Here is a 26,067-nt window from a genome sequence, read left to right on the forward strand (position 1 = left end):
ATTCCTACAACAATGGTATCATTTGTCCAGTCTACTTCCCCAAATAAAGGAGGAGATCTGGAGACCCAGACTAGAATTTCATAAGCCAAAAAGCAAAGTGCTACAATAGTTTCATGTATGATTTCTGTTGCTCCTGGTAGGATATATCCTAAAAAATGTTTAATTCTAATATGACTTGATATTAGTACCTAAAATTTCTATTTTATAGATATTTTCAAACTCCAATATATCCCTCCACTAATGTCTATCTCCTATATGGTCCTCCACTCATGTCTACTACTCCAGAGCCCACCATAAATAACAACCTAACAGAACTCTATGCTGTCTGGTTCTACCTCCAGAACATACATCAGCAGCCAAACATGTACTACAGCTACTGCTGAGAGACAAAACCAGTGAAACTCACTGAAAAGGATGCCATGTCTGATTATTTTTCTGCCATATTTATATAAACTGTTCTCAATCTAAAATATCTCTCTCACCCTTTACCACCTCTGTTAATCAATTAATCCCTATTAATCCTTCAAGATTTAACTCAGACATTATCTCCTCTGATAATCTTTCCCTTGGGCTTCCAAAATGTATTAGCAGCCTATGTATATTCTATTATAGTACTTGTCACAGAGCATAATTTCCAGTTTACTTGACTCTTTCAACACTAGAATGCGAGCTCCCTTAGAATACAAGAATACAAGAACTGTATTCTATTCAACTTTGTATCACCTAGCACAGGTCCAAGTACATTAGATAATAGATGACAGATTATCTGACTCATTTAATGAATTAATTAATCAGTTACTTAATCACTATCTGGTATTAGAGAATATCCCTTGGTCAAATGTATTTAATATAAAACATCTGCTAAATACATTTATAATGTTTTAAAGCAATCTACATTGTGCAAATGGTAATTGAACAGCATAGCAAGATAGTTTAATCCAAACTACATAATAAAACAGAATTCAAGAAACTTAGATCTTGTAGAGCCAGTACTCTTGATATAAGAAACTACCTCTCCATAAAGACAAGAAATGACAATTGAAAAGAGAGATGAAGTTAAAGAAATTTTAAATCCATTTTACACTTAGACTTTTACCAAACATACAAAAAATATGACATTTCTAGAAGTTACTGGTTTAAGTTTTCAAGACTATCTTTTACTATAGGCACCAGTGAGCAGTGGCAGTGGCAGAGAGTTAAGAATAAAAAATTTAAAAAAAAGCAAAAGATGAATCATAAAATTAGTATCTAAAATTCAAATAACTCACTGTCAATATAGGAATATTTTATCACTTCTTGCAGTGTGTCAGGTTTTACAAAGATATTCATGCTACTCAAAACAGCAACTACTTCATCAATAGCAACACGACCAGCTTTTATCCTAGAAAAACTCTCGAAGATTTCCTGGAATGCTGCAAAAAACAATAAATAAATAAATTATTGTTCCACAAGAATCAACAACTTTTCCTGGAGAAAAAAACTAATTTTGTGTCAGTAACATAATAGGGAAAAATAACTTACATAAGCATGGGATTTTCTAAATACTCACCTCTAAGTAGGCATTTCCCAATTCTGGTCACATTTCTAGAATAAAGTCTAATCTTTGCTATTATTACTATTAACATAATATCAATAACAATAGCTAATTTTAATAAATATTGATTATGTATCAGGAACTGCACTAAAAGTTATTCATTAGCTAATTCAATCATCACGATAGGTTTATATCTCTACTTTACAGATATAGAAACTAAAGCTTAAAAAGTCCCCTTCAACTACACAACTAATATGCAGAAAAGCCAAAACACTAATCTAGTGATATTAATCCACAATGCTTGCTTTTAATCACTATACTATTTAACTCTTAAAAATCTTAACAAGGGGGTTGGGGAGATAGCTCAGTTGGTTGAGTGTCTCACAAGTACAACGTCCTGGGTTCAATCCCCAGCACCACAAAAAAAAAAAAAAAAAAATCTTAACTAGGACAATTTCTTACCAGTGATATAATCCACAAGAGCAAATCAGTTAATACAAAATCTGAAGTTGTTAATTGCTTAAAAATGAAAATTTTAATAGAAAAATAAGAAAGGTAGAGACATGAAATTTCTTTTCAGCTGTTTTATCATACTACGAAGAGTTCCTCAATAGTTTAACTGCTACTATAAGGTTTTTCTTTTTTTATAGGAATTTAATATTATTATGCTAGCAATTCTAACTTCAAAAGTGAATTGGAAACATGATTAGAAGAAAATGTTTACATCATTTTAGAATTTTCCACTAAAAGCCTTTGCTGAAAACTTAAATTGAAAGTTGTGTCCAACTGCTAAATTAAATACTCCTGACAACTACATCCCTTGATTAAAACACACACACACACACACACACACAAGTTCCAGAAAGCAAATCACTTTATAATCAGATTAGATTTTCTTGAAACTCAGGATATAATAAGCATAATGATCCTCAAGTCTTTGGATAAGATAAGCACAACCAAGGAGGGAAAAGTGGACATTATGTATTCATCCAACTAGTAGTTACTGATCAAGTTAGACAAAATAACAAAGAAAAAATCCAAAAAAAAACTTTCTCCTCCATAATGGAATGAGAACACCGGCAAAAAATTGTCAGAATCAAGTTTTTTCAAAACTCTAGAAATAAAAGGCTTTTAGCAATCCAAGAAGTGTCCTCAAAAAAAATGGATGGACACAGCGAGTTTCATTGTGACATTTTAACTTGCTCTAGTCTCATTTCCTCTCTTCATCCCTAGGTTTACAGGAACCTTAAAAAACAAGAGCCAATAATAATGACGAAAATGTGTGTTTGCCTGTGTGTGTGTGTGTATGTGTGTGTGTGTGTGCATGTTTGTGCGTGTGCGTGTGTTCATGTACACTGAGGTGAGAACGCTCTTTAAGCAAAACTCGGAAAAAATAAAAGAAAGTTAATAAATTCCATGATAAAATTTAACATACCTGTGTCAAAAAAAAATCATTCCCAAATTAAAACAATGCAATAGGAGAAAACATTGGTAATATATGTAACAAAGAATCAGCAGCCAGAATATGAGAACAATAAGAAATAAATGACCCAGTTTTGAAAATGGACAATAAATGTAAAAAGAAAATTTATAGAAAAAAATATAAATACCCAGAAATTATGTTAAAGATGACAAATTTCATAATTGAGAAATATAAATAATGGCACATCATTTTGGGAGAAAAAAAAGATAGCAAAACCTCCCTTTTTCTTAAAGTAAAGAATATTTATATTTTTCCCATCATTTTCTGGAGAAATTTCTTGATTCCTGACTTTTACAAGATCTAGGTCCTCTGACTCTCCTCTACCTGGTAATTGATAACTCATTTTGTCTTGACGAAACATACATAAACTATATAAATATATGTGTGTTCATTGTGGCATATAATAAGGAGTTTAAAGTCAATATTTTAAACTGTAGCAAGCTAGTAAGAGTTAAAAGTGGGTCTTTGTAGGTTAATATACATATTGCTCAGATATTTTATAATAATAATAAATTATTATGTTTTGTTTTAAAAGGAAAAAAAAGAAACATGGGAGTCTGATTAGTCTCAGAATACTTCAACCACAAATAGAAAATAAAGTCAACATAGGAAGCCAGGACTTGAAAGAGCAAGGAATACATCAAAGTTGATAAGCTATTCTCAGCAGTGGTTCAACAAGGAGGCAGTATTTAGAAGTCCACACATGAAACAATTTGTAAGTCAAAAATCAAGTAGACAAACAGAATCAAGAAAAATCCCAATGTTATGAGAGTTAATCAAGATGTCAAGTAGGAAGTAAGGAGTCAAAAAGGAAAAGCAAACCAAGCATCATCGTATCTGTATTGTTCATTACTATATATGGTAGACATTTAGCAACATTTATTACATGAATGAATAAACAAAGAATTTTTCTTGCCTTATGCATGCTTTTCCAGGAATACAAAGACTATCGAATTCAAACATGCCTGACTCTAAGAAAATACAGTCTGTTAACTATAAACATAGGTAAATACCAATCAGGGAAACTTGATCTTACCTAATGAAGAAGCCAAGAACTTCTAATATCAGGTCATGAATATTAGAGGCCTCAAATTTTCAGAAGCACTATTTCTATCATTAACATGAATACTACTTTCAATCACTTTATTTACAATTTATTTATAATGTAAACTAAGTCATTAGGAGACCCATAATGTCTAAATTTTTAGGGAGAAATACAAGCAAATTCCTGACAGAGTAAATGAAGTACTGTCAGGGGTAAAGAAGAAATATGAAACTTCAACAGAAACACACACACACACACACACACACACACACACACACACACAGAAGCACAGACATAGGAAGGAAATTGACATGTATGGAGATTAATTAGAGTAATAAACCTGGGGAAAAAATCTGTGGAGAAAGAAGCTGCAAAATTTTAAAGAAGTGAGGAGGTTTAGCATAAAAATTTGAACTACATTTACCCAATAATGGGAAGATCATCTAAATTCTTTTTCTTAAATTGGTTCTTTTTACTTATACACAACTGAAAAGCTCCTTCACAGAAAAAGAAACAATCAAGAGCATAAAGAGAGAGCCTACAGAATGGAAGAAAATCTTGCTACCTGTTCCTCAGATAGGGCATTAATTTCGAGGATATACAAAGAACTCAAGAAACTTAACACGAAAAAAACAAATAACCCTATCAATAAATGGGCAAAGGAACTGAACAGACCCTTCTCAAAAGAGCATCTAAATTCTTGATCAAGAAAATGGCATAACAATAGTAGTGTTTAAAGAGAATTAGTTCATCAGTTGAATGTAGAGAAAACTGGAGACCGAAGATACAAAGTTAGGATGTTGTGCCAGGGGTCCAGTGATCCAAACATTTTAATGCCTCTTGGGGGAGGGGAGAACTCATGTCTTATTTTCCCAGTATGAGATTCTGAAAAAAAAAAATTCATATATCCACCCTACCCCAAAATCAGTTACTGTCAAAACCATTCTCTTTTTTACTTTTGAAGAATAGTTTTTTTACCTGGATCCTGAGAGGTCAAATAAGAAACATCATTGACAGCCTTAAGGAACTCTGAAAAATCCAGCATTCCATTAACTATAAAAATGGTTCAGAAATAGAAGGAAAAAAATGCCATTAGCAAATAATATTGGTAAACTCATTAAAAAAAATACAAACTAAAAATGTAAATTGGATTAACTGATGACATTAGAATACCATTGTCTGTACATGATAGCAGTCAACATTAACACTACATATAAAGAAAACTTACCAGAAAAAAATTTACATGTTATAATCAAGTAGTAAATAGTGCTCCAGCAATAACAGGAATGCTATGAATTAGGATTATAGATTTTGTAATGCTCTCTGCTTGACTTTAATTTTTATATTTATAATTAGATGTAAAAAAAAATACATGCAACATGCCAATTTTCCCTGAGAAGTGATTAAGCATAATGAGTTTTACCCTTAAAGGACAGAACTGATTTCGCTGTGCTATGGAAAAGTGCTCTCTACCAGTGGTTCCAAACCTTTCTGAGAAGATAATGGATCCAGTTGAGATTCTTATGAAAGATTTGTCTCATTTCCTTTCTTCCCTCTCTCCCATTAAAATATATGCACAAAATACTGCACAATATTAAAATGATACTTACCAGAGAAGTCATCTCATTTTTCATGTAAAAAACAATGACTATTTCTTAAAAAGAAATAAGAAAGGAAATCTAAATTGTATAAATGATGATATTGGTTGTTTTTTCATGATAGCGCATGAGTCATCTCTAATGGCAACCAGAGCTATAAATCCTGATTCACAAAGTTTGCCAAAAACAGAATTTTTTTTTTTTCTTGGTGATGCTGGGAATTGAACCCAGGGCCTTGTACATACAAAACAAGCACTCTACCAACTTGAGCCATATCCCCAGCCCTAGAATCAGGGTTTTTTAAATTCATTTTCTGAACAAATATAGATCCTTATAAGAAAAATCAATTTGTCAAGATTCTTCAAGTCAAATAATTTTGATTTCATTTCTGTCATTAAGTAAATGAGATTAATTTTGTTAGGATTATAGATCAATGATGTTATGGACCACCACAAAGAAAATAATTATGAATCTGCATTTCAGTTTAATGTCATCTGAGCAGAAGTAAAAACACTTGAATGCTTCCATACAATTGTCTCTAGGCATCTAACTGCAAAGAAACTGAAAAGGCTTGTTTTCATTTCCATACCATAAAAATACTTTCTTGGGGCTGGGGAGATAGCTCAGTTGGTAAAGTGCTTGCCTTGCACAAGCCCTGGGTTCAATCCCCAGCACCACCAAAAAAAAAAAAAAAAAAAAAAAAAAAAAAAAACCTTTTTCCAATATTAGGAAGCTTGTCAAATTATCTGCGTCCAAATTTCTTCAGTGCAACAACTTGAAAGCGGGCTCTTCATTCCTTCAAAAACGGTGAAACATCTTTCCAAATTTTAATTAACTACTTTGACTTGTTTTCTGACTTTTTTGTGATGCATAAAAGAAAAAAATGTAGACTGGACTTTGTCAAAAGTAAGAACTGCTTTTTCAAGACCTTCTTAATAAAAAGACAAGTCAGATTGGAAGGAAATATTTTACTAATCACATATCCAAAAAAGGATTTGCATATAATTCTACTACTAGGAATTTACTCAAGATAAATGAAAGAATAAAAAGATATATACATGAATGTTTATGCCAGTTTTATTTGTAATAGCCAAAACTGGAAACAAACCAAATGTCTGTCAATTCATACATGAATAAACAAATCTTTGCATATCTATAAAAAGGAATAATATCCTGCAATAAAAAAGAATGAATCATCAACACACATAAAAGCATGGATAAATCTCAACATAAGTTGAAGTGAAAGAAACCATACCAAAAAAACTAAATACTGCATACTCCACTTATATAAAAATTCTAGAAAATATAAACTAATCTATTGTGAGTGAAGCAGGATTAGATTTGCCTAAGAATGGAATTGGGCTGGAAAGAGAAACTGAAGACTTCAATAAAGAATATGAAGAAAATTGGGGTGATGAATAAACTCATAATATTGAATATAGTGCTGGTTTCACAAGTGAATACATATATCTAAATTTATCAAATTGGATATTTTAAATATGTGCAGCTTGGGCTGGGGTCACAGTGGTAGAGCACTTGCCTAGCATGTATGAGGCACTAGTTCCAATTCTCATCACCACATATGAATAAAGGTCCATCACAACTAAAAAAAAAAAGTGCTGCTTATTGTATGTCAATTATACCTCAATAAAACTATATGCAAACTACTTAGAAATACATCAGAGAACTTCATATTTTTCTTCAATTTCTTCACAAAAACTCTTTTTTTTATTTATTTTTATTGTAAACAAATGGGATACATGTTGTTTCAGTTTGTACATGGAGTAACAGCATACTATTTGCATATTCATAAATTTACATAGAGTAATGATGTTTGATTCATTCCGTTATTTTTTTCCTTCCCCCCACCCCTCCCACCTCTCTTTTCCCCTCTATACAGTCCCTCCTTCCTCCATTCTTGTTCCCCTCCCACCCCCCATTAAGTGTCATCATCCGCTTATCAGTGAGATCATTCCTCTTTTGGATTTTTGAGATTGGCTTATCTCACTTAACATGATATTCTCCAATTTCATCCATTTGCCTGCAAATGCCATAATTTTATTATTCTTTATAGCTGAGTAATATTCCATTGTATATATATATACCACAGTTTCTTTATCCATTCATCAATTAAACAGCGTCTAGGTTGGTTCCACAGTCTGGCTATTGTGAATTGAGCAGCTATGAACATTGATGGGGCTGTATCTCTGTAGTATGCTGATTTTAAGTCCTTTGGGTATATACCGAGGAGTAGGATAGTTGGGTCAAATGATGGGTCCATTCCAAGTTTTCTAAGGAAACTCCACACTGCTTTCTAGAGTGGCTGCACTAATTTGCAACCCCACCAGCAATGTATGAGTGTACCTTTTTCCCCACATCCTCGCCAACACCTATTGTTGCTTGTGTTCTTGATAATCGCCATTTTAATTGGGGTGAGATGGAATCTTAGGGTAGTTTTGATTTGCATTTCTCTTATTACTAAAGATGGTGAACATTTTTTCATATATCTGTTGATTGCTTGTACATCTTCTTTGGCGAAGTGTCTGTTCATTTCCTTACCCCATTTGTTTTTGTATTCTTGATGTAGAGTTTTTTGAGTTCTTTATATATTCTGGAAATTAGTGCTCTATCTGAAGTATGAGTGGCAAAGATATTCTTCCACTCTGTAGGCTCTTTCTTCGCATTGCTGATAGTTTCCTTTGCTGAGAGGAAGCTATTTAGTTTGAATCTATCCCAGTTATTGATTCTTGCTTTTATTTCTTGTGCTATGGGAGTCCTGTTAAGGAAGTCTAATCCTAAGCCAACAAGGTGAAGACTTGGACCTACTTTTTCTTCTATAAGATGCAGGGTGTCTCTGGTCTGATTTCAAGGTCCTTGATCCATTGTGAGTTGAGTTTTGTGCAGGGTGAGAGATAGGGGTTTAGTTTCATTCTGTTGCATATGGATTTCCAGTTTTCCCAGCACCATTTGTTGAAGAGGCTATCTTTTCTCCATTGCATATTTTTGGCCCCTTTGTCTAGTATGAGAAAATTGTATTTATTTGGGTTTGTGTCCGTGTCCTCTATTCTGTACCATTGATCTACCTGTCTATTTTGGTGCCAATACCATGCCGTTTTTGTTACTATTGCTTTGTACTATAGTTGAAGTTCTGGTATTGCAATACCCCATTTCACTCTTCCTGCTAAGGATTGCTTTAGATATTCTGGGTTTCTTATTCTTCCAGATGAATTTCATGATTGCTTGCTCTATTTCTGTGAGGTACATCATTGGGATTTTAATTGGAATTGCATTGAATCTGTATAGCACTTTTGGTAGCATGGCCATTTTGACAATATTAATTCTGCCTATCCAAGAACATGGGAGATCTTTCCATCTTCTAAGGTCTTCCTTAACTTCTTTCTTCAGTGTTTTGTAGTTTTCATTGTAGAGTTCTTTTACCTTTTTGGTTAGATTGATGCCCCAGTATTTTTTTTTTTTTTGAGGCTATTGCAAATGGAGTTGTTTGCCTCATTTCCCTTCCAGCTGTTTCGTCGCTTGCGTATAAAAATGCTGTAGATTTATGTGTGTTGATTTTATAGCCTGCTATTTTGCTGAATTCATTGATGAGGTCTAGAAGTTTTCTGGAGGAGGTTTTTGGATCCTCTAATTATAGAATCATGTCATCCGCAAATAGTGACAGCTTAAGTTCCTCTTTTCCTATTCGTATCCCTTTAATTTCTTTAGTCTGCCTAATTGCTCTGGCTAGAGTTTCAAGGACAATGTTGAATAGAAGTGGTGAAAGAGGACATCCCTGTCTTGTTCCCGTTTTTAAGGGGAATGGTTTCAGTTTTTCTCCACTAAGAATGATGTTGGCCATGGGCTTAGCATAAATAGCCTTTAAAATGTTCAGGTATGTTCCTACTATCCCTATTTTTTCTAGTGTTTTCAGCATGAAGGGGTGTTGTATTTTGTCAAATGCTTTTTCTGCGTCAATTGAAATAACCATATGATTCTTATCCTTAAGTCTATTGACATGATGGATTACGTTTATTGATTTACGAATGTTGAACCATCCTGGCATTCCAGGAATGAACCCCACTTGATCGTGGTGCACACTTTTCTTAATATGTTTTTGGATACGGTTTGCCAATATTTTGTTAAGGATCTTTGCATCTATATTCATCAAGGATATTGGTCTAAAATTTTCTTTCCTTGATGTGTCTTTACCTGATTTGGGTATGAGGGTGATATTAGCTTCATAGAATGAGTTCGGTAGGGTACCCTCCTTTTCTATTTCCTGGAATACTTTGAGAAGTATTGGAATGAGTTCTTCTTTGAAGGTCTTGTAGAACTCGGCTGAGAATCCGTCTGGTCCTGGGCTTTTCTTGGATGGTAGATTTTTAATGGCTTCTTCTATTTCATTGCTTGATATTGATCTGTTTAAATCGTGTATGTCCTCCTGGTTCAGTTTGGGAGGAGCACATGTCTCTAGAAATTTGTCAATGTCTTCGGTACTTTCTGTTTTGTTGGAATACAGATTTTCAAAGTAGCTTCTCATTATGTTCTGTATCTCAGTGGTGTCTGTTGTGATATTTCCTTTTGCATCATGTATTTTAGTAATTTGAGTCTTCTCTCTCCTTCTCTTTGTTAGTGTGGCTAAGGGTTTATCTATTTTGTTTACTTTCTCAAAGAACCAACTTTTTGTTATGTCAATTTTTTGAATAGTTTCTTTTGTTTCAATTTCATTGATATCAGCTCTGATTTTAATTGTTTCCTGTCTTCTACTACTTCACAAAAACTCTTAAGAAGGAAATAATTCAAGGTTCTGATACAGATGAAGATGAAAACATTAACAGCTATATTTCTTTTAGAACTTTTGACAAAATCAATTAATATCACTGTGAAGCAATGAGCAATAACGTGAAGATTCTTTCTTCATCAAAGGAGAAAACCAGCTGTTTTATCAAGCAGTACAGGTGTATCATAAATGCACAAAATAGCAAGTTTATTTTTTAGTGAAAGTTTTGCTCTTTAAAAAAACTTTCCACCAATTTGAAAATGTCACAGACCTCTGGCATAGCTTACAAACAACCATTTTTATTTCCAGTGTTCCTTGCATCCAAAAAGCAGGAACTGGCTAAGCTAGCAGATATCAATAGTTTCATCTAATTACATGTTCAAGGGAAATGTCAGAGTCACTAATTTTCCTAATATCTCCTTTAAAATTCATGTTAAAATATCAAAAATTCTGGAGTGAATTGAGATATTTTTACAGAAATTTAGTTTCAAATTTTTTTCTCGTATACAAGTCACAGAGTAAGTTAACATTCCCAGGACACACAAACAAGGTCTTTCCAATTGTGTATGACTAATATAAGGGATAAACATCCTTCTAGGATATTTAAAAACAGGATGTATACTCAAGAAAATACAAGTTTGAAAATTTTCCTACCATTAATAATCAAGACTTCTCACAAAAAATCCATCCTTTGTGAGTTTTCAAGATAGATAAGAAGACACGTCTTCAGTTTCATGCTTCCATTGCCAAGAAATATCTTTCATAAGAAGCTCCCTAGCTTCTCTATTACATTATATTCAGAGACAAAAATAATACCAAGATTTGCAGGTCTGGGGGTACTTTTCCTCTGTCATTTTAAACCTAAGTTAAGCTGATATAAATAAGAATGAATATCTACAATCATAAAGGCATATGTGCTTTTCTTAATTCCTACTGAGCAAACAGTATAATCAGGCATAAAATATTGATATGGTGACATGTATGCTATCTGATCCTATAAATTAGTTAAATTATTCCATCCTATATTTATTTTAGGCAAAACAATACCTTAATAACATAATTTTACATAAACTATTTTCCCCTAGGTAATTTTAAACATGGTAAATAAATCAAATTTAAAAATCACATTGAGAGGGACCACGTCATGGACCACTTGAAAATCATCCATGGAATTCCTAAGGATAATAACTTGTAGTCAGGACTGGGGCCATAGCTCAGTGGCAGAGTGCTTGCCTAGCATGTGTGAGGCACTGGGTTCGATCCTTGGCACCATATAAAATAAAGGCATGCTGTCCATCTACAACTACAAAAAAAATTTTTTAAATGACTTGTGGTCAATATAAATAGAATTTAGAACCCCTAGTTTTAAAGGGTACTCATGGTCATTATGCTGGGCTAGACTTAGGGAAACTGTGTAGAGGAACAGGACAATTTTGCAATACCTGTCGAAGTGTTATATTCTTCAACTCAGCTTTATCATTTCTAAAAATATATTTGATAGAAACGTTTAGACAAATGTGAAAGAGGTGTTCTTTAGGCATTATTATTTGTAGGAGCAAAAATTTTAGAAGTGACTTCATCATTAATCAACATGAGCATGATTAAAATCATATCTATACTGATTTGTTACACCTTCAGCCCTTATTAAACTTAGGGCTGATAGTATAGTATATCATTATTTAAAGCTGTCATTTTTAAATTTTATTTTGAGACAGGGTCTCAGTAAATTGCCCAGGCTTGCCTCAAATGTGTGATACTCCTTCCTCAGACTGTAGAGTAGTTGGGATTACAGACTGAATAACTTTTTTATATAATCATTGGTTATATGTGCTTTTATGTAAAATACTTATCTATATGTCTTGCCAATTTTTCAACCTCATTGTTTGCTACAGATTTGTATAGGTTTTTTAAATCATCTTAAAATTAATTCTTTTTCACTTGTGTGAATTTCAAATATCTCCAAGTTTGTAACATGTTTTTACTTTAAGGTGTTTTTTTGGAGAACAAAAGTTTTGTTTTGTTTTTTTAATATGGTTCTGTTATATTCAAACATTTTTGCCTTGTTTAAGAAATGCTTCTCGATTCCATAGTATCACTTTATAACATGTAATTAACAAAATTAAATGTCTAAGCTGAGTGTGGTGGTGCACACTTGTAATCCCAGAGACTTGGGAAGTTGAGACAGGAGGATTGCAAGTGCAAAGCCAGCCTCAGCAACTTAGTGAGGCCCTCAGTAACAGCAAGACCCTGTCTCAAAATAAAAATTAATAAAGGGTTGGGAGTGTATTTCAGTGTTTAAGGACCTCTTTGTTAAATTCCCAGTACCAAAAAAAAAAAAATTAAAGTCATGTATAACTAAGAATAAACAATGTAAAAAAAAAAGTCTGAAAACACCAAACATGGAAAAGAAAGTGGATTCCTAAAATATCTTATTTGGGTATGTTACTTACTAGTGAATATGTAAAGTGATACAACTTCTTTGGACAACAGTGTGGCATTAATTTGTATACCTACAGTTTGTATATATAGGTATATAGGTATATACCCAAGAAAAACTCTAGTACATACACACCAGGAAATATGTCATGGCAAATATTTTTCACAGTAGTAAAAACTTTGAAAGAACCTCAATGCTCATCAATGAAAGAGCAGATGGATAAAATGTGATACATTCATACAAGATAATATTATACAAATGACTAAGCAAACTAAAAGCAGCATGCAACAATATTAATAAATCTTAGTCATCCACATTAATTGAAAAAGCCCCAAGAGATTACATACATCATGATAAATTTTTTACTGAAGTTTTAAAAACAAAAAATAGTTATAATTCTTGGGCTGGGGTTGTGGCTTAGTGGTAGAGCACTTGCCTAGCACGTGTGAGGCACTAGGTTCGATCCTCAGCACCACATAAAATAAATAAAATAAAGCTACTGTGTTCATCTATCACTAAAAATATTTTTTAAGAATTTGTAATTCTTATCTACCTTACAGAAATATATATCCATAACAATAAAACTATATAAAAATAAAAGCATGGATATCATAAGCACAAGTCTCAAAATACTGCTTACTTCAGGTTGGGAAAATCAAAGAATGGATTGTTTAATAAACTTTATGGATAAATTAAAGTTATTATCAAGGTCCTAGCTTTCATTTTGGGTGGTCAGGTCAGAGTATTTATCATATTATTAAAACACCACTGCACAACTAAATATGATTAAGTAAGCCATCCATAGACCAATGATGAGAATATATCATAACCCAATCCAGTAAACAATTTAATTATGCGTACCTGAGGCCCAATTTTTTAATATCATTATTGTCAAATAATGTTTTTAAAACATAAAAATGTTTTAGAACATATGACAAAAATGATGTTTTATAACATTTTAAAAATTAGCTTTCCTATAATTTGTAATCTTACCAATTTAAATTAATACTGAAAAGAAAAAACTTACCATCAATATCAATAGTCTTTAGTGCCTGCAGCATTTCTGAATCACTTAGAGAAATCTTCAAGGTACCAAGGACCTTTGGCAGATCATTCACATAAATCTTACCACTTCGAATTTTACCAAAAATTTTACAGGCTTTAAGAAGTGCTGCACATACATAACAAAACATTTAGTTAATTAATGCAAAGGAAAAAGATCCTTATTACCTCTACTCTCTTGAAAAAAATAATCATGAAAAGAAGAAAGGGGAGCAAACATTAGTTTTTCAGATTCTTTAAGATTTATCTCATGATTTATTTAGATACATCTGGAGACAGTGAGAAACTGTCAGAAAAGTCATGCAAAGATCACATAGGAAAAGGTTTCCATAAGTTTCCCTGGGAATATTAAATACTTCCTCTGTGCTCCCATATCTATCTCAACCAAAGGTCTGGTATTACAGACTTCTTGCTTATCAATATCCTTTACTGAACTGTCAGCTTCTAGGAGGAAAGATTTTTTCATTCTTCGGTTTCCAGTTCTACTTCAGAATAGAGTGTCAAAAAAGAAAGCCTGTTGAAATAATTTGGCTTAGTTTAGGTAAATACTATATTTTATTTTCAGGAAATAGTACTAAATATAAAATAAAGATTTTTAAATTATGATAGTGACTTTAATAATAAGAGTTTTACTGGAGTATTGGAAGTGAAGCCAGATTTCAGTGAAATAGGAAGCAAAAAACAAATGGAATAACTAATGAAAACAACTGAAGAAGCTTCTCTGAAAAATAAGTATAAAATTGGCAAAGAAACCAAAAAAAAAAAAATTTGAACCCAAATTAAAAGTGAAAGAGTTATTCTGCTGATAGAGAAACTTCTCCAAAAAGATAAAAGGGAAGACTACGGGTCATGTTTATAGGTAAGTTTATGGGTAGGAACAGCAAGGAGTTTAGGAAGATTCCTCCTAACAACCTTTATTAAAATTATGAAAAAAATAAAGCTACTCTGAAAAAAATAAATCCTACTTCTGGGTATGTATTCAAAAGAACTGAAATCAGGATCTCAAAGAGCTATATTAGTATTTGCATGCTCACAGCAGCACTTCTCACAATAGTCAAGATGTGGAAACAGCCTGAACGTCACCAAAAGATGAATGGATTTAAAGGGGGGGGGGGGAAGTGTGGTATATAAATACAATGTAATATTATTCAGCCTTTAAAAAGAAGAAAATCCTGTAATACACAATAATAGGAATGAGCCTGGAGGACATTATATTAGTGAAATAAGCCAGTCACAGAAGGACAAATACTGCATGATTCCACTTGCATAAGGTGTCTGAAACAATCAAACTCATGAAGCAAAGAATAGAATTGTGGTTGCCAGGGACTTTGGGGAGGAGAAAGCAGGGAGTTGTTAATCATGGATATAAAATTTCAGTTACACTTCATAGACTGAAGCAGGAGGATCACAAATTCAAGGTCAGTCTGGGCAATATAGCAACAAATAAAACAAAAATTTACACAAAATAAGTTTTAGAGCTCTGCTGTACAATCTTGTCACTATAAATAACAATACTGTATTTACACCTAAAACTTTGTTAAGAAGGTAGGTCTCATGCTAAATGTTTTTACCATAATAAAAAAAATTTTAAGAACAAAAAGAAATGGGGGAGAAAATAGCCACTTTCATATAGTTCAGAGAAGCAAATTTTAATATTTTAATTAAATAAAAGTTTTTTTAAATTTTAACAAATAGATGTGATAGGGTTTAAGATTTGAGGAGAGACATGACTATATGAAATAGGCACCAAAGGAAATAGGAGAGAGCTCTTGTGAAAACTTAAAGTAATGCCAACCATGCTTAAAAAAAGTAGCAGGGTTGGAAATCATATAAGGGCACCAAATAGGGGGGTCAAGGAAATGAAATTGTAAATAAAAAGATGTGAGAGTATATGAGATTGTGAAGAGAGAACAAGACCTGAAAGTCTAGATTTCAACATGATGACCATGTTTGATTTACAGCCATCATTTCTAGCCAGAGAAATAGAGGTATGAAGCTAGAGCAGCACAGGGGTGATCCACGTGGGCACCAAGATGGCTAATACGACGAGCAGAGTTAAGAAAGAAAGAACACTACGCCAAATCACTCCATGAATACAAGGGAGAAGGAGAAGCCCAAGTTACCGTAGAGGTCAATGTCAAGAAGGAGTAAAGGGTAGCATACACCTTAATGTTAAGGTAATCATGAGAATATTCCAGTGAAATCAATACAGCAAAAGATATTTATAGACTAAGCAGTCTACTTCTGTTTTCTCATGGCCTGCAGCATTTACCATATAATGTAATATCAGTTGATATCATAAGCCACTGGAAATGGAAAAAGAGGTACTAACTGCTGAAAGAGCATATAATCAAGAAATTTATTCAAGAAATTCTAGAGCTTCTTATTACCATTTAATTCTTCTGGGTAAAGCTGTCCTTGAGGTATTTCTTCATATAATGTCAGGGAGAGGTTAGAATGCATTTTCTTTTCCCTGTCAAAGAAACATTCATATTAGAAAGCAGCAAAGAAAATTATATAAAACCAACTTTTAAAATATTAGCAAATCTATCAATAGCCTGTGATTCATATATTCATCTCTCTCTCTCTCTTTCATCATAAGAACCCTTCCCAAAGAACTTTCAAGTGACAAAGTTGCATATTCTTCCCCCCATAAATTCCCACCTTATTTCTTTTATACGATGTATCTGTATGGAACAGAATTTACAGACCCTAGACAGTAAATAGAGCCCATTCTTTGGTTATAGTCCAATTTTCTAGTCTTTTACAAGTCACATCAATTTTTTAAGAAAGCTGTAATAATAAGGCACATAAAAATGTCTTTAAACAAAGAATCAAAGATCTCATCACCTGTCAGTAAAAATATCTGGAAAAGATGATTCCCCTGATATCATTATAAAAAAATAACATCATTTATCATCAGTATTAGAAGAAATCTTAAGAGGGCATATAATACAAGATTCTTCTACAAAAATAGAAAATGAGGCTTAGAGATGTAAAGTGAATTTTACAAGAGACTAAATTAAAATATATCAATTAGTACTCAATTTAAGTCTTCCAATCACAGTGCTCTTACCTCTACTTGATCCTTCCTAAAAGCATAATCTCTTAATTTGCACAAACTATTTGATACTACATTTGCAAAAGAGACAGATAACTCTGGAAAATAAAAATCCCAATCTTGAAGCAACAGTCAAGGAATAGAATACAACGATTTAAATACCGAATAACCGAGGAAGATGTACAAACAGGTAATGAAGTCTTGTGAACTCTGTATTGATTCGGCAATTGGCATAAAGTGCTTTCTTTCCTGGTCATCTTCTCCTTTGACAGCTTCGGAGAGGGAGAGGCAATCTAAATCCAAAAGCAAGTATGTTGGTGCCTGAGATCACCCTAGTAATCAATGACTCTTGGAAAATGAACCTCTTAAAAGATAAGCATACCTTGGGCTCCTCACCTGGCTATGCTTCTGATGTAAAATTCCTTTCTATAATTAAATTGCATTTTACATATGCTAAACTTTTAAGTAAACTATACAATGTTCTTTTTGAAAAGCCATGTTTTTCTTAAGTATACAATTAATTGGGTTCTATTAATATTCTGTCAATTTGCAATCATGAATTTTACAGAGCAGGGAAAACCTAAGGTATAGTGAGGACAACATGACTCAGCCACCAGACTAGGCTACATATACAGATTTTAACTATAGGTGCAAAATAATGTGAAGAATCAACACAGTTATTCAAATGACACAGGTAACGATCATCATGACTGAATAAATTATCCACTTAACCCTGCATGTAAAAACATGATTTAAAAGAGAGAAACAGCAAGATAGATAGAAAAGTACCACTTTTGAAAATGAGGACTCTAATTATAGATGTCTTGAATTTTATATGGAACCTATGGCCTTGAGTTTCAAAGACTATTCAGAATGTAAAGAGAAAATTCAAACCACAAAAAATTGAAAGAAATTGGTACCGAGATCCAATGTAAAGCCAAAATCTCCGAATCAATGTTCTCAGCAAAAGTAGGCTAGGAAAAAACTTACCTTCGCTGGAGGCATATGCAGAAAATAGTTTCTTTCTGTCTCAAATCTGGGCTGGAAAATAAAAAAAGAGAAGAAGAAAGACCATTCCTCCTGATCAGTTATAGCCATGTCTCCAGACACATGAATTTTGAATTCAAATCTACACTAAATATATGGGCCAGGAGAACAGAAATTTTAAAAATTCATTTAAAGTGATCCCAGACAGGTAACAGTTATGAAGTGCAAGGCAGAAGCAAATGCAAATTCTCAAAAAATTTTCTTGGAGGTAGAGAGATTTATTCATAAAAGATTCCCATATATGTAAATCAAGTATATGTGAAAGAATGAGCAAAACATAAAATATTCAAGGACACAGTTAATATGAATGAGAATCATACAAAATGACTGATTTAGATTCCCCACAGATTTCACATATTTATCAGATACCAATCTTTATCAAGTACCCATGATGAAGTAACTATGGAAAATGAGCAAAGAATATGATTTAAGGCAGATTTTAAGAAGCACCAAATAAAACTTTTAGAATTAAAAAATGAAATCATTGAAATTGAAATCTCAATGGGAAGGCTAAACTGCAAATTAAATTCAGGTGGATGAAGAATAAATGCACCACAAAGAAGATAAGGAGAAATTACAAAATACAAGTTAGAGAAAGAGAAATTGATGAAAAATATGAAGTAATATTGCTATGGTTTGAATATGGGTTGATGTGTTAAAGACTAGGTCCCCACAGTGAGTCTGGAAGTACTGGAACCTTTGAGAGGTGAGACTCAGTGATAGGCCAATAGGTAACTGGGAGTATGACTTCAAAGGGGTCTATGGGATCCTAGTCTCTCTCTGTCTCACTTTCTGCTTCTTAGTGCATAAGGACTGTGGTTTGCTCTGAAACCTACTCTTGCCACTACATGCTGCCCCATCAGAGGCTCAAAGAATGGAGCCACTTGAACTGAAAACTCCAGAAACATGGGACAAAATAAAGCTTTTTCTCCTTATAAGTTAATTTTTCAGGTATTTTGTTATAGTAACAGAAAGTTAATACAAGTGTGAAAGAACATGAAGAACAGAATGATAAGGTCCAACATACATCTAACAAGAAGGATAGTAAAAGATTAAGGGAGAATAAATACTCTAAAGCAATGAATTCAAATTTTCCAAAAGTGAGGGAAGGCATTTGTTCTCAACTTCGGGTGCACAATGAATATCAAAATAGATATATAAGAAGAAATACAGAAATAAAAAGTAAATGTAGGGGTTAATATGGGGAGTTTGACATTCTTCGGATCTGTTTCTAGGTCCCTCCTATGCTCAGGAGTCCCATGCTTCTGTGCTACACGGGTGCTGAAAGAACCATATGGAGAATGCTGGACACCCTGGAGGCCAGGAAATGATACGCCCTGGTTCTAGCAACTTTCTTTAGAAAGGATGTCATTTTTCTACTTCTCATCAATGGAAACCCTTGTTTATCATTGTCTAATTGATCAAGGTTGACAACTGCATCCCCAGAAACAATTCTTGCCATCATAATGCATTTGCTGGAGGTGGGAGTCCAAAATGGAGATCTCCAAGGGCTCACTGAAGATGTTGTCTAGAGAAGTTGCTACCGGGACTAAAAAGAGGTGGATTATGAACTGTGAAAAACAACTGAGGTGCTTGCAGGGCAGCCACCAGCTGTATGGCTCCACACTTTCTATGGCCACTTCTGACCAAACGTGTTAATTGGAACATGTCTCTCCTGTTCACACTAAGTAGAGAATGACTGGACTCATCTGGAAATGGGGAACACAAGTAGTGCCTTGCCGTAGTGGAGCGGTGATGTGAACCTGAGAAATCATGAGGAGAATGTATCACTATGTAGAGCGGATACTGTTAGGAAGTAGTTGTTAATAAGCAATGGAATGCACAGCAAGGTCACAGGGTTACTTAAGGTTACTATTAAAGTTCTTCAAGTTACTGCCAAAGCACTTCTTAGAAGAAGATATATAAATGGTCAACAAATACATTAAAAACTTCATCATCTCAAGCCATTAAAGAAATGCAAATTGAAACTACACTGAGAATTCATTTCACTCTAGTCAGAAGGGCAATTATCAAGAATAAAAGTAAAAATAAATGTTGGTGAGAATATGGGGGAAAAATTACACTCATACACTGCTGGTAGGACTGCAAATTGGTGCAACTACTCTGGATAGCAGTATAGATTCCTCAGAAGCACCAAGTGCTGTGGCACATGCCTATAATCCCAGCAGCTCAGGAGGCTGAGGCAGGAGGATCAAGACTTCAAAGTCAGCCTCAGCAAAAGCAAGGAACTAAGCAATTTAGTGAGACCCTGTCCCTAAATAAAATATAAAAAGGGCTGGGGATGTGGCTCAGTGGTTGAGTGCCCCTGAGTTCAATCCCCAGTATCCCCCCCAAAAAAGAGATTCCTCAGAAAACTTGAAATGGAACCACCATTTGACCCAATTCTCCCACTCCTTGGTAAAAATCGAAAGGACTTAAAATCAGCATACTAAAGTGATGCAGGCACATCAATGTTTATAGTAGCTCAATTCACAATAGCTAAGCTATGGAATCAACCTAGGTGCCCTTCAACAGATGAATGGATTAAGAAACTGTGATATATATAAACAATGGAATATTACTGAACCATAAAAAAGAATGACTTTATTACTTTTGCTGGTAAATGGATGGAACTGGAGACTGTCATGCTAAGTGAAATAAGCTAAACCCAAAAAAGCAAAGGTTGAATGTTTTCTCTGATGTGCAGATGCTAACACACAACAAGGAGGGGAGATGAAGAATAGAAGTTCATTGGATTAGGCAAGGAATGGAGGGAAGGGAAGGGGAACAGGAATAGGAAAGATAATAAAATGAATTGGACATAACTTTTCTGTGTTCATATATGAATACATCACAATGAATCTCCATATCATATACAACCAGAAGAAGGGGATCCTAAGTAGAATAAAATACACTCTACTGTCATGTATATCTAAAAAGAACATTTTTTTTAAAAGTTCTGAATAAAATAGGAATAGAAGTAAACAAAAAAAATCAAATGTAGGAAGTTGAATGATGACTCCACAAAAACATATGTCAATGTCCTAATTTCTGGAACCTGTGAATATGACCTTAATTGAAGAAAACTTCTTTATAGATGTAAGTTAAGGATCTTGAAATGAGGTATCTAATGACAGATGTGCTCAAAAAAGTAAGGAAGAGGGAAAGTTGAGATAGAGGAGAGAAGACCATAAAGACCCATGTGAAAATGAAGGCAGAGACTGAGGTTATGCTGCCACAAACCAAGAAACACTACGGTCATTGTTAAAGTAGCAGAAATGTCAGTAGAGGACACAGGTTTAAAAAAAAAAAAAAACTGGTTTAATGGAGAAAGAAAGGTAAATTTTTCATAATCTCCTGACAGAAGTCCTTATTTAAAAAAAAAGAAGGAAAACCAAGCATGATGGTGCATTCATAAAATCCCAGCTATTCAGGAAGCTGAGGCAGGAATATCACTTGAGCCCAGGAGTTTAAGTCCAGCATGGGCAACATGAGAGTCCACGGAAGGAAGGAAGGAAGGGAATACAGGAGGAAGGGAGGGAAAGTAAAGAAAGGAAAGGAAAGGAAAGGGAAGGGAAGGGAAGGGAAGGGAAGGGAAGGGAAGGGAAGGGAAGGGAAGGGAAGGGAAGGGAAGGGAAGGGAAGGGAAGGGAAGGAAAGGAAAGGAAAGGAAAGGAAGAAAGAAAAGAATAGAAAGAAAGAAAAGAAAAGAGAGAGAGAGAGAGAGAGGCTGAGGCAGGATGATCCCAAGTTCAAAGTCAACCTTAAAAACTTAGCAAGGCCCTGACTCAAAATTAAAAATTTTAAAAAGGGGTAAGGATATGACTCAGTAGTTAAGAAGAAAAAAAAGATAAGAGAAAGAGGAAGGAGAAGTAACATTTAAATAATGACATTTCAAAACCTGGACTTAAAATACACAAGAATGTTTGCGATCCAAGGACAATATCTGAAGGTGAAAGAAAAATTTCCAAATATTTACCTCAGTTCTTCTACTATGCAGTTGTAAAGTTTTCTTTCTCCTGATCTTTTTTTCTCCTGAAAATTCATATTTTTCTTCTCTACTTAGGAATACTGATGTTTCATACCTAAATCACATAGAAATTAGAATAATTCCTAGATTGTTTTGATTCCTCCTTCCTTCTTTTTTCAACATTTCATTATGGAAATTTTGAATGTAAACCAAAGTAGACAGGATAATATAATGATACCCCACATGTACCTATCACCCAGCTGCACTAACAGCCAGTCTTATTCCATCTATATCCTTATCCCTGTTCTTATCCTTTATTATATTGAGGTAAATACCAGTATCATATTATTTCATTGCAAAGATCTTTTTTGGGGGGAGGTGGATACTGGTGATTGAGCCTAGAGACACACTACTATTGAGGTACATCCCCAACCTTTTTCATTTATTATTTTAAGACAGGGTCTTGCCAAATTGCTAAGGCTGGCCTCAAACTTATGAACCACCTGTTTCAGACTCCCAAGTAGCTAGGATTACAGGCTGTGCCACTCACCTGGCCTCATCTGTAAAGATTTCAAATATACATCTCCATAAGGTGTTTTTTCTTTAAAAAAACATCTAAAATACTATTATGAAATATTAATAGGCATTTCTTAATATCATCAAGTAAGATAATCAGTGTTCAAGTTTCCAGCTGTCTCTTAAATGATATAAAATGAATCTACATTGTGCACAAACATAGAAACAAAATGATGTACTCCATTTGTGTACAAAATCAAAATGCAGTCTGTACAAATAAAAAAATTAAAAACTGTTTCAACACTTTGCATCAGGATTCAATAAAATCCTCATGTTACAGTTGGCTAATATGTCTTAAATCTCTCTTCATTTATAGCTTCTTTCATTTTCTGCTGCTGCTGCTGCTGCTGATTGATGATGATGATGTCATTTGTCCTACAGATTTTCCAGTCTGGATTTTGCTGGCAGTTTCATCATGGTCATAGGATTTAAAAGTCTGATCATATTAATGTCTAATTTTTTAGGGTGGAAGTACAAAATCACTTGGTTTTTTAAGTGATGTTTTCCCATCAGAAGTACATAATTTCCAATTGGCTCTATCATTTTGAATATGTGAATTTAAATATATTTGATGTAGTTTAAGTCCCTGTGATAATTATTCTTTGTTGATGCTCTGATTTTCTCATCTTCAGTGGAAAAAGGTGGGAGATTCTTCAAAGTAGGCACTTCGGTCCTCCTGATGCATCACTGGTAACATTCTTCCTTAGCTTTCTTATCTGTGGAAGTCAACATGTTCTGGGCTTCTCTGTACATTTTCTCTCCCAGATCTGAAATTGGCCATTTCTCCAAAGAGCCTTTTAATAAGAAACAGTATTTCAAGGCTAAAGTCTGGGCACTAGAAGCTGAATGGCCTTTTAACAATCATTCTGCTTGATTACTGCTTTTATTTCTTACTTCCACTTCTTATTGTACTGCAAAGAACTTTCACAACACAAACATCACATAAACTATTCAAGATAAATACGATTAGCCTGAATCAAACTGGAAAAGACAAGACCCATACTCTTGGAAAACTACATAGTTTTACTTCAGATAATCCAGGATATATCTAAATTTCAAGGACCAACACGAAATTATTTTTGAGTAATTCTGTTTCCTATTCTGTTGAGTAGGAATGATTCTGGGCTAAACTAGATCCCAAACTTTGTCTTCTTCACATTGTAATCACCTGGGGAGCTACAGAAAATACTAATACCTATGTCCCATTCTCAAATATTGTGGTTTAATTGTTTGGGTGTGGCCTGATATTTGGAGTTTTTAAAAATACCCACGTAATTCCAACATGCAGACAAACTGGAACTCACTATGGCAAACCCCATAGGCTGTTCCTGTCCAGGATTCACATCAACTGAGTTGCAACTCCTCATATCTTGGAATAATACCTTACTCTTCCTTGTATGCCAAACTAAAAGTTCTTTCAGAAATGGTTCCTTCTTTTTAAAACAAGGGCTGCCTAGGTAATACACAGGATAATGACTAAATTACATCTTTACCATCTTTAGGTAAATTTAGTCCTAAACAAACTTATAAAATAAGAGAAATTTTTATCATACATCCAGCAGATACTTTGCCCTTTTGACTCTGTATCCCTTTTAAAACCAGTCCCCCAAATTCCTATCCTGAGATCCATTACCTTGCTCTTAGTACCCTCATATAGTCTTCTGTCTCATAGGAAATGACTTTCAACTATTTTGAAAATAAATAGGCTAAAATAAATTTTCTGTTGAGAAACAGTTCAGAAAGAGAATATATAAAAACAAACTATTTCACAGAACAATACTTATTCATATTATGTGAAAAGTACTCTGTCATCAATTCTAAACTATTTCCTTAAAAAAAAAATACTAGTAGTAACTTTCTTTTTGTATATTTGTTGTTGTGGTGGTTTGGTTTTAGGTTTTGGGTTTTTGTTTTGGTTTTGGTTTTTTGTTTTTTTTTGGTACTGGAGTTTGAACCCAGGGGTTCTTAACCACTGAGCTACATTCCCAGTCCTCCTTTACTCTGAGACAGGAGCTCACTAAGTTGCTGAGGCTGGACTTGAACTTGTGATCCACCTGCCTCCATCTCCCAAGTCACCAGGATTACAAGGCATGTACAACCATGCCCAGCAACTAATACTGACTTTCTAAACTGATTTCATGACCCAATAACAGGTCACAACCTAAAGTCTACTGCTGCTTTGTCTTTTCCACCTCTTCCCCATATATCCAATACCTGGTTCAATCATGGTTTCCTCTCTGCTACATGACTTTGGTCTTTCATCTTCTTTTCTAAGAATAAGTGTGCTTTTAAATTATGAGCTGCCTCAAACATATTATGAAATAGAGATGATTTGGTACAAATAATGAATAGTTCTACAATATTTGTCCTGTATTCCATTCCTTTGGGGCATGTGTCTCCAAGGTGCTAACCCATTTTGAACAATGCTAAAGAAAGAAGGTAAGGGACACTCCCCATACCTTCTACTCCTTCCTAGATAACGTTTTATTGTGGTCTTCCAGAAATAATTGACTTGCTTTTGTCATCTAACAAACAGAAATCATGGTAAAAATGTTAGGTTAAATAAAATGGAAATACAAACTTATGATAGGGAGAGATTTGAGTTTAAGTGCCTCTTTAATCACAATGCACAGATAATTTCCAACTTCACCAATTGGTAAGACAGCATATAGCTGGAAAAAGATAAAGTGAGATATATCCAGAATGTTTTCTCAGAGGTTTCTTCTTTTTACAAGAAGCAAGTTTTCTATTTCAATCTTTTAAATATTAAAAATAAACATTATTTATCCTGTATATTGCAAAAGGCTAGAGCTTCTTTTGTAACTAACAAAAGGTACCAAGGCAATGAAATACACAAAAAAAGAATTAACAAATATTCAAATAATTAAATTTCATGGAAACCAGTAACCCAAGCTCAGATAGAAGAACCCTTCTATTTCCTTCCTAAATTATTTTTAAGATAAACTTACGGACAGATTGATAATTGCTGCCTTCTCATTCATATTCTGTGATAGATAACAGGCTTCCACACGGTTGTGCCAGAAGCGAGCAAAGATGTAAGAAGAGTTAAAGCTATACTCGTGAAAGAATGGCCACAGATACACAACATAAACTATGTGGCATTAACAAAAGCATAATTCAAAAGAGTTAAGATCAGCATTTTTAGCTTACGTATTTTTATGTTCTGGATTACAACCCCTAATTTCAGGTGAAACTTTCTTCTTCACTGTTTTAGAAAATTTGATGTGTTTCTTGCTTTCAATATTTCTTGTTGGCAAGTTGGTTCCAAAAGAATTAGAATTATTATCTGATAAGTCAATATTTTCTTCTGCCTGTGAACAATCAAGAGTCATAATTATACATACTTCCTTTGTACATATACATTAAACACAACATTCTGGCTCTAATAATTCATTTTAGATGAGTATTTTTTTCTCCAATAGTGCTACCAAAGGGAATTCTGTTGAAAAGTATTTTA

The 26,067-nt window shown here is 33.7% G+C and overlaps 1 protein-coding gene across 1 annotated transcript in view; it reads right to left on the reverse strand.

The window, feature by feature from the left end:
- The window catches only part of EFCAB13 (EF-hand calcium binding domain 13), a gene marked incomplete at its 3' end in the record, with an annotated part of 174,619 nt that overhangs the window by 140,780 nt on the left and 7,772 nt on the right, over nucleotides 1-26,067 (reverse strand). Inside the window, exons 3-10 of the mRNA XM_079130326.1 lie at nucleotides 25,761-25,921; nucleotides 22,023-22,128; nucleotides 17,988-18,038; nucleotides 17,160-17,290; nucleotides 16,327-16,409; nucleotides 13,902-14,045; nucleotides 5,041-5,115; nucleotides 1,269-1,412 (exon numbers count right to left, since the gene is read on the reverse strand). Coding sequence (XP_078986452.1) covers nucleotides 1,269-1,412; nucleotides 5,041-5,115; nucleotides 13,902-14,045; nucleotides 16,327-16,409; nucleotides 17,160-17,290; nucleotides 17,988-18,038; nucleotides 22,023-22,128; nucleotides 25,761-25,921 — 895 coding nt within the window. The remainder of the gene's footprint in view (nucleotides 1-1,268; nucleotides 1,413-5,040; nucleotides 5,116-13,901; nucleotides 14,046-16,326; nucleotides 16,410-17,159; nucleotides 17,291-17,987; nucleotides 18,039-22,022; nucleotides 22,129-25,760; nucleotides 25,922-26,067) is intronic.

Source organism: Sciurus vulgaris (assembly GCF_902686455.1).
Source record: "Sciurus vulgaris genome assembly, chromosome: 3".
Taxonomy (NCBI): domain Eukaryota; kingdom Metazoa; phylum Chordata; class Mammalia; order Rodentia; family Sciuridae; genus Sciurus; species Sciurus vulgaris.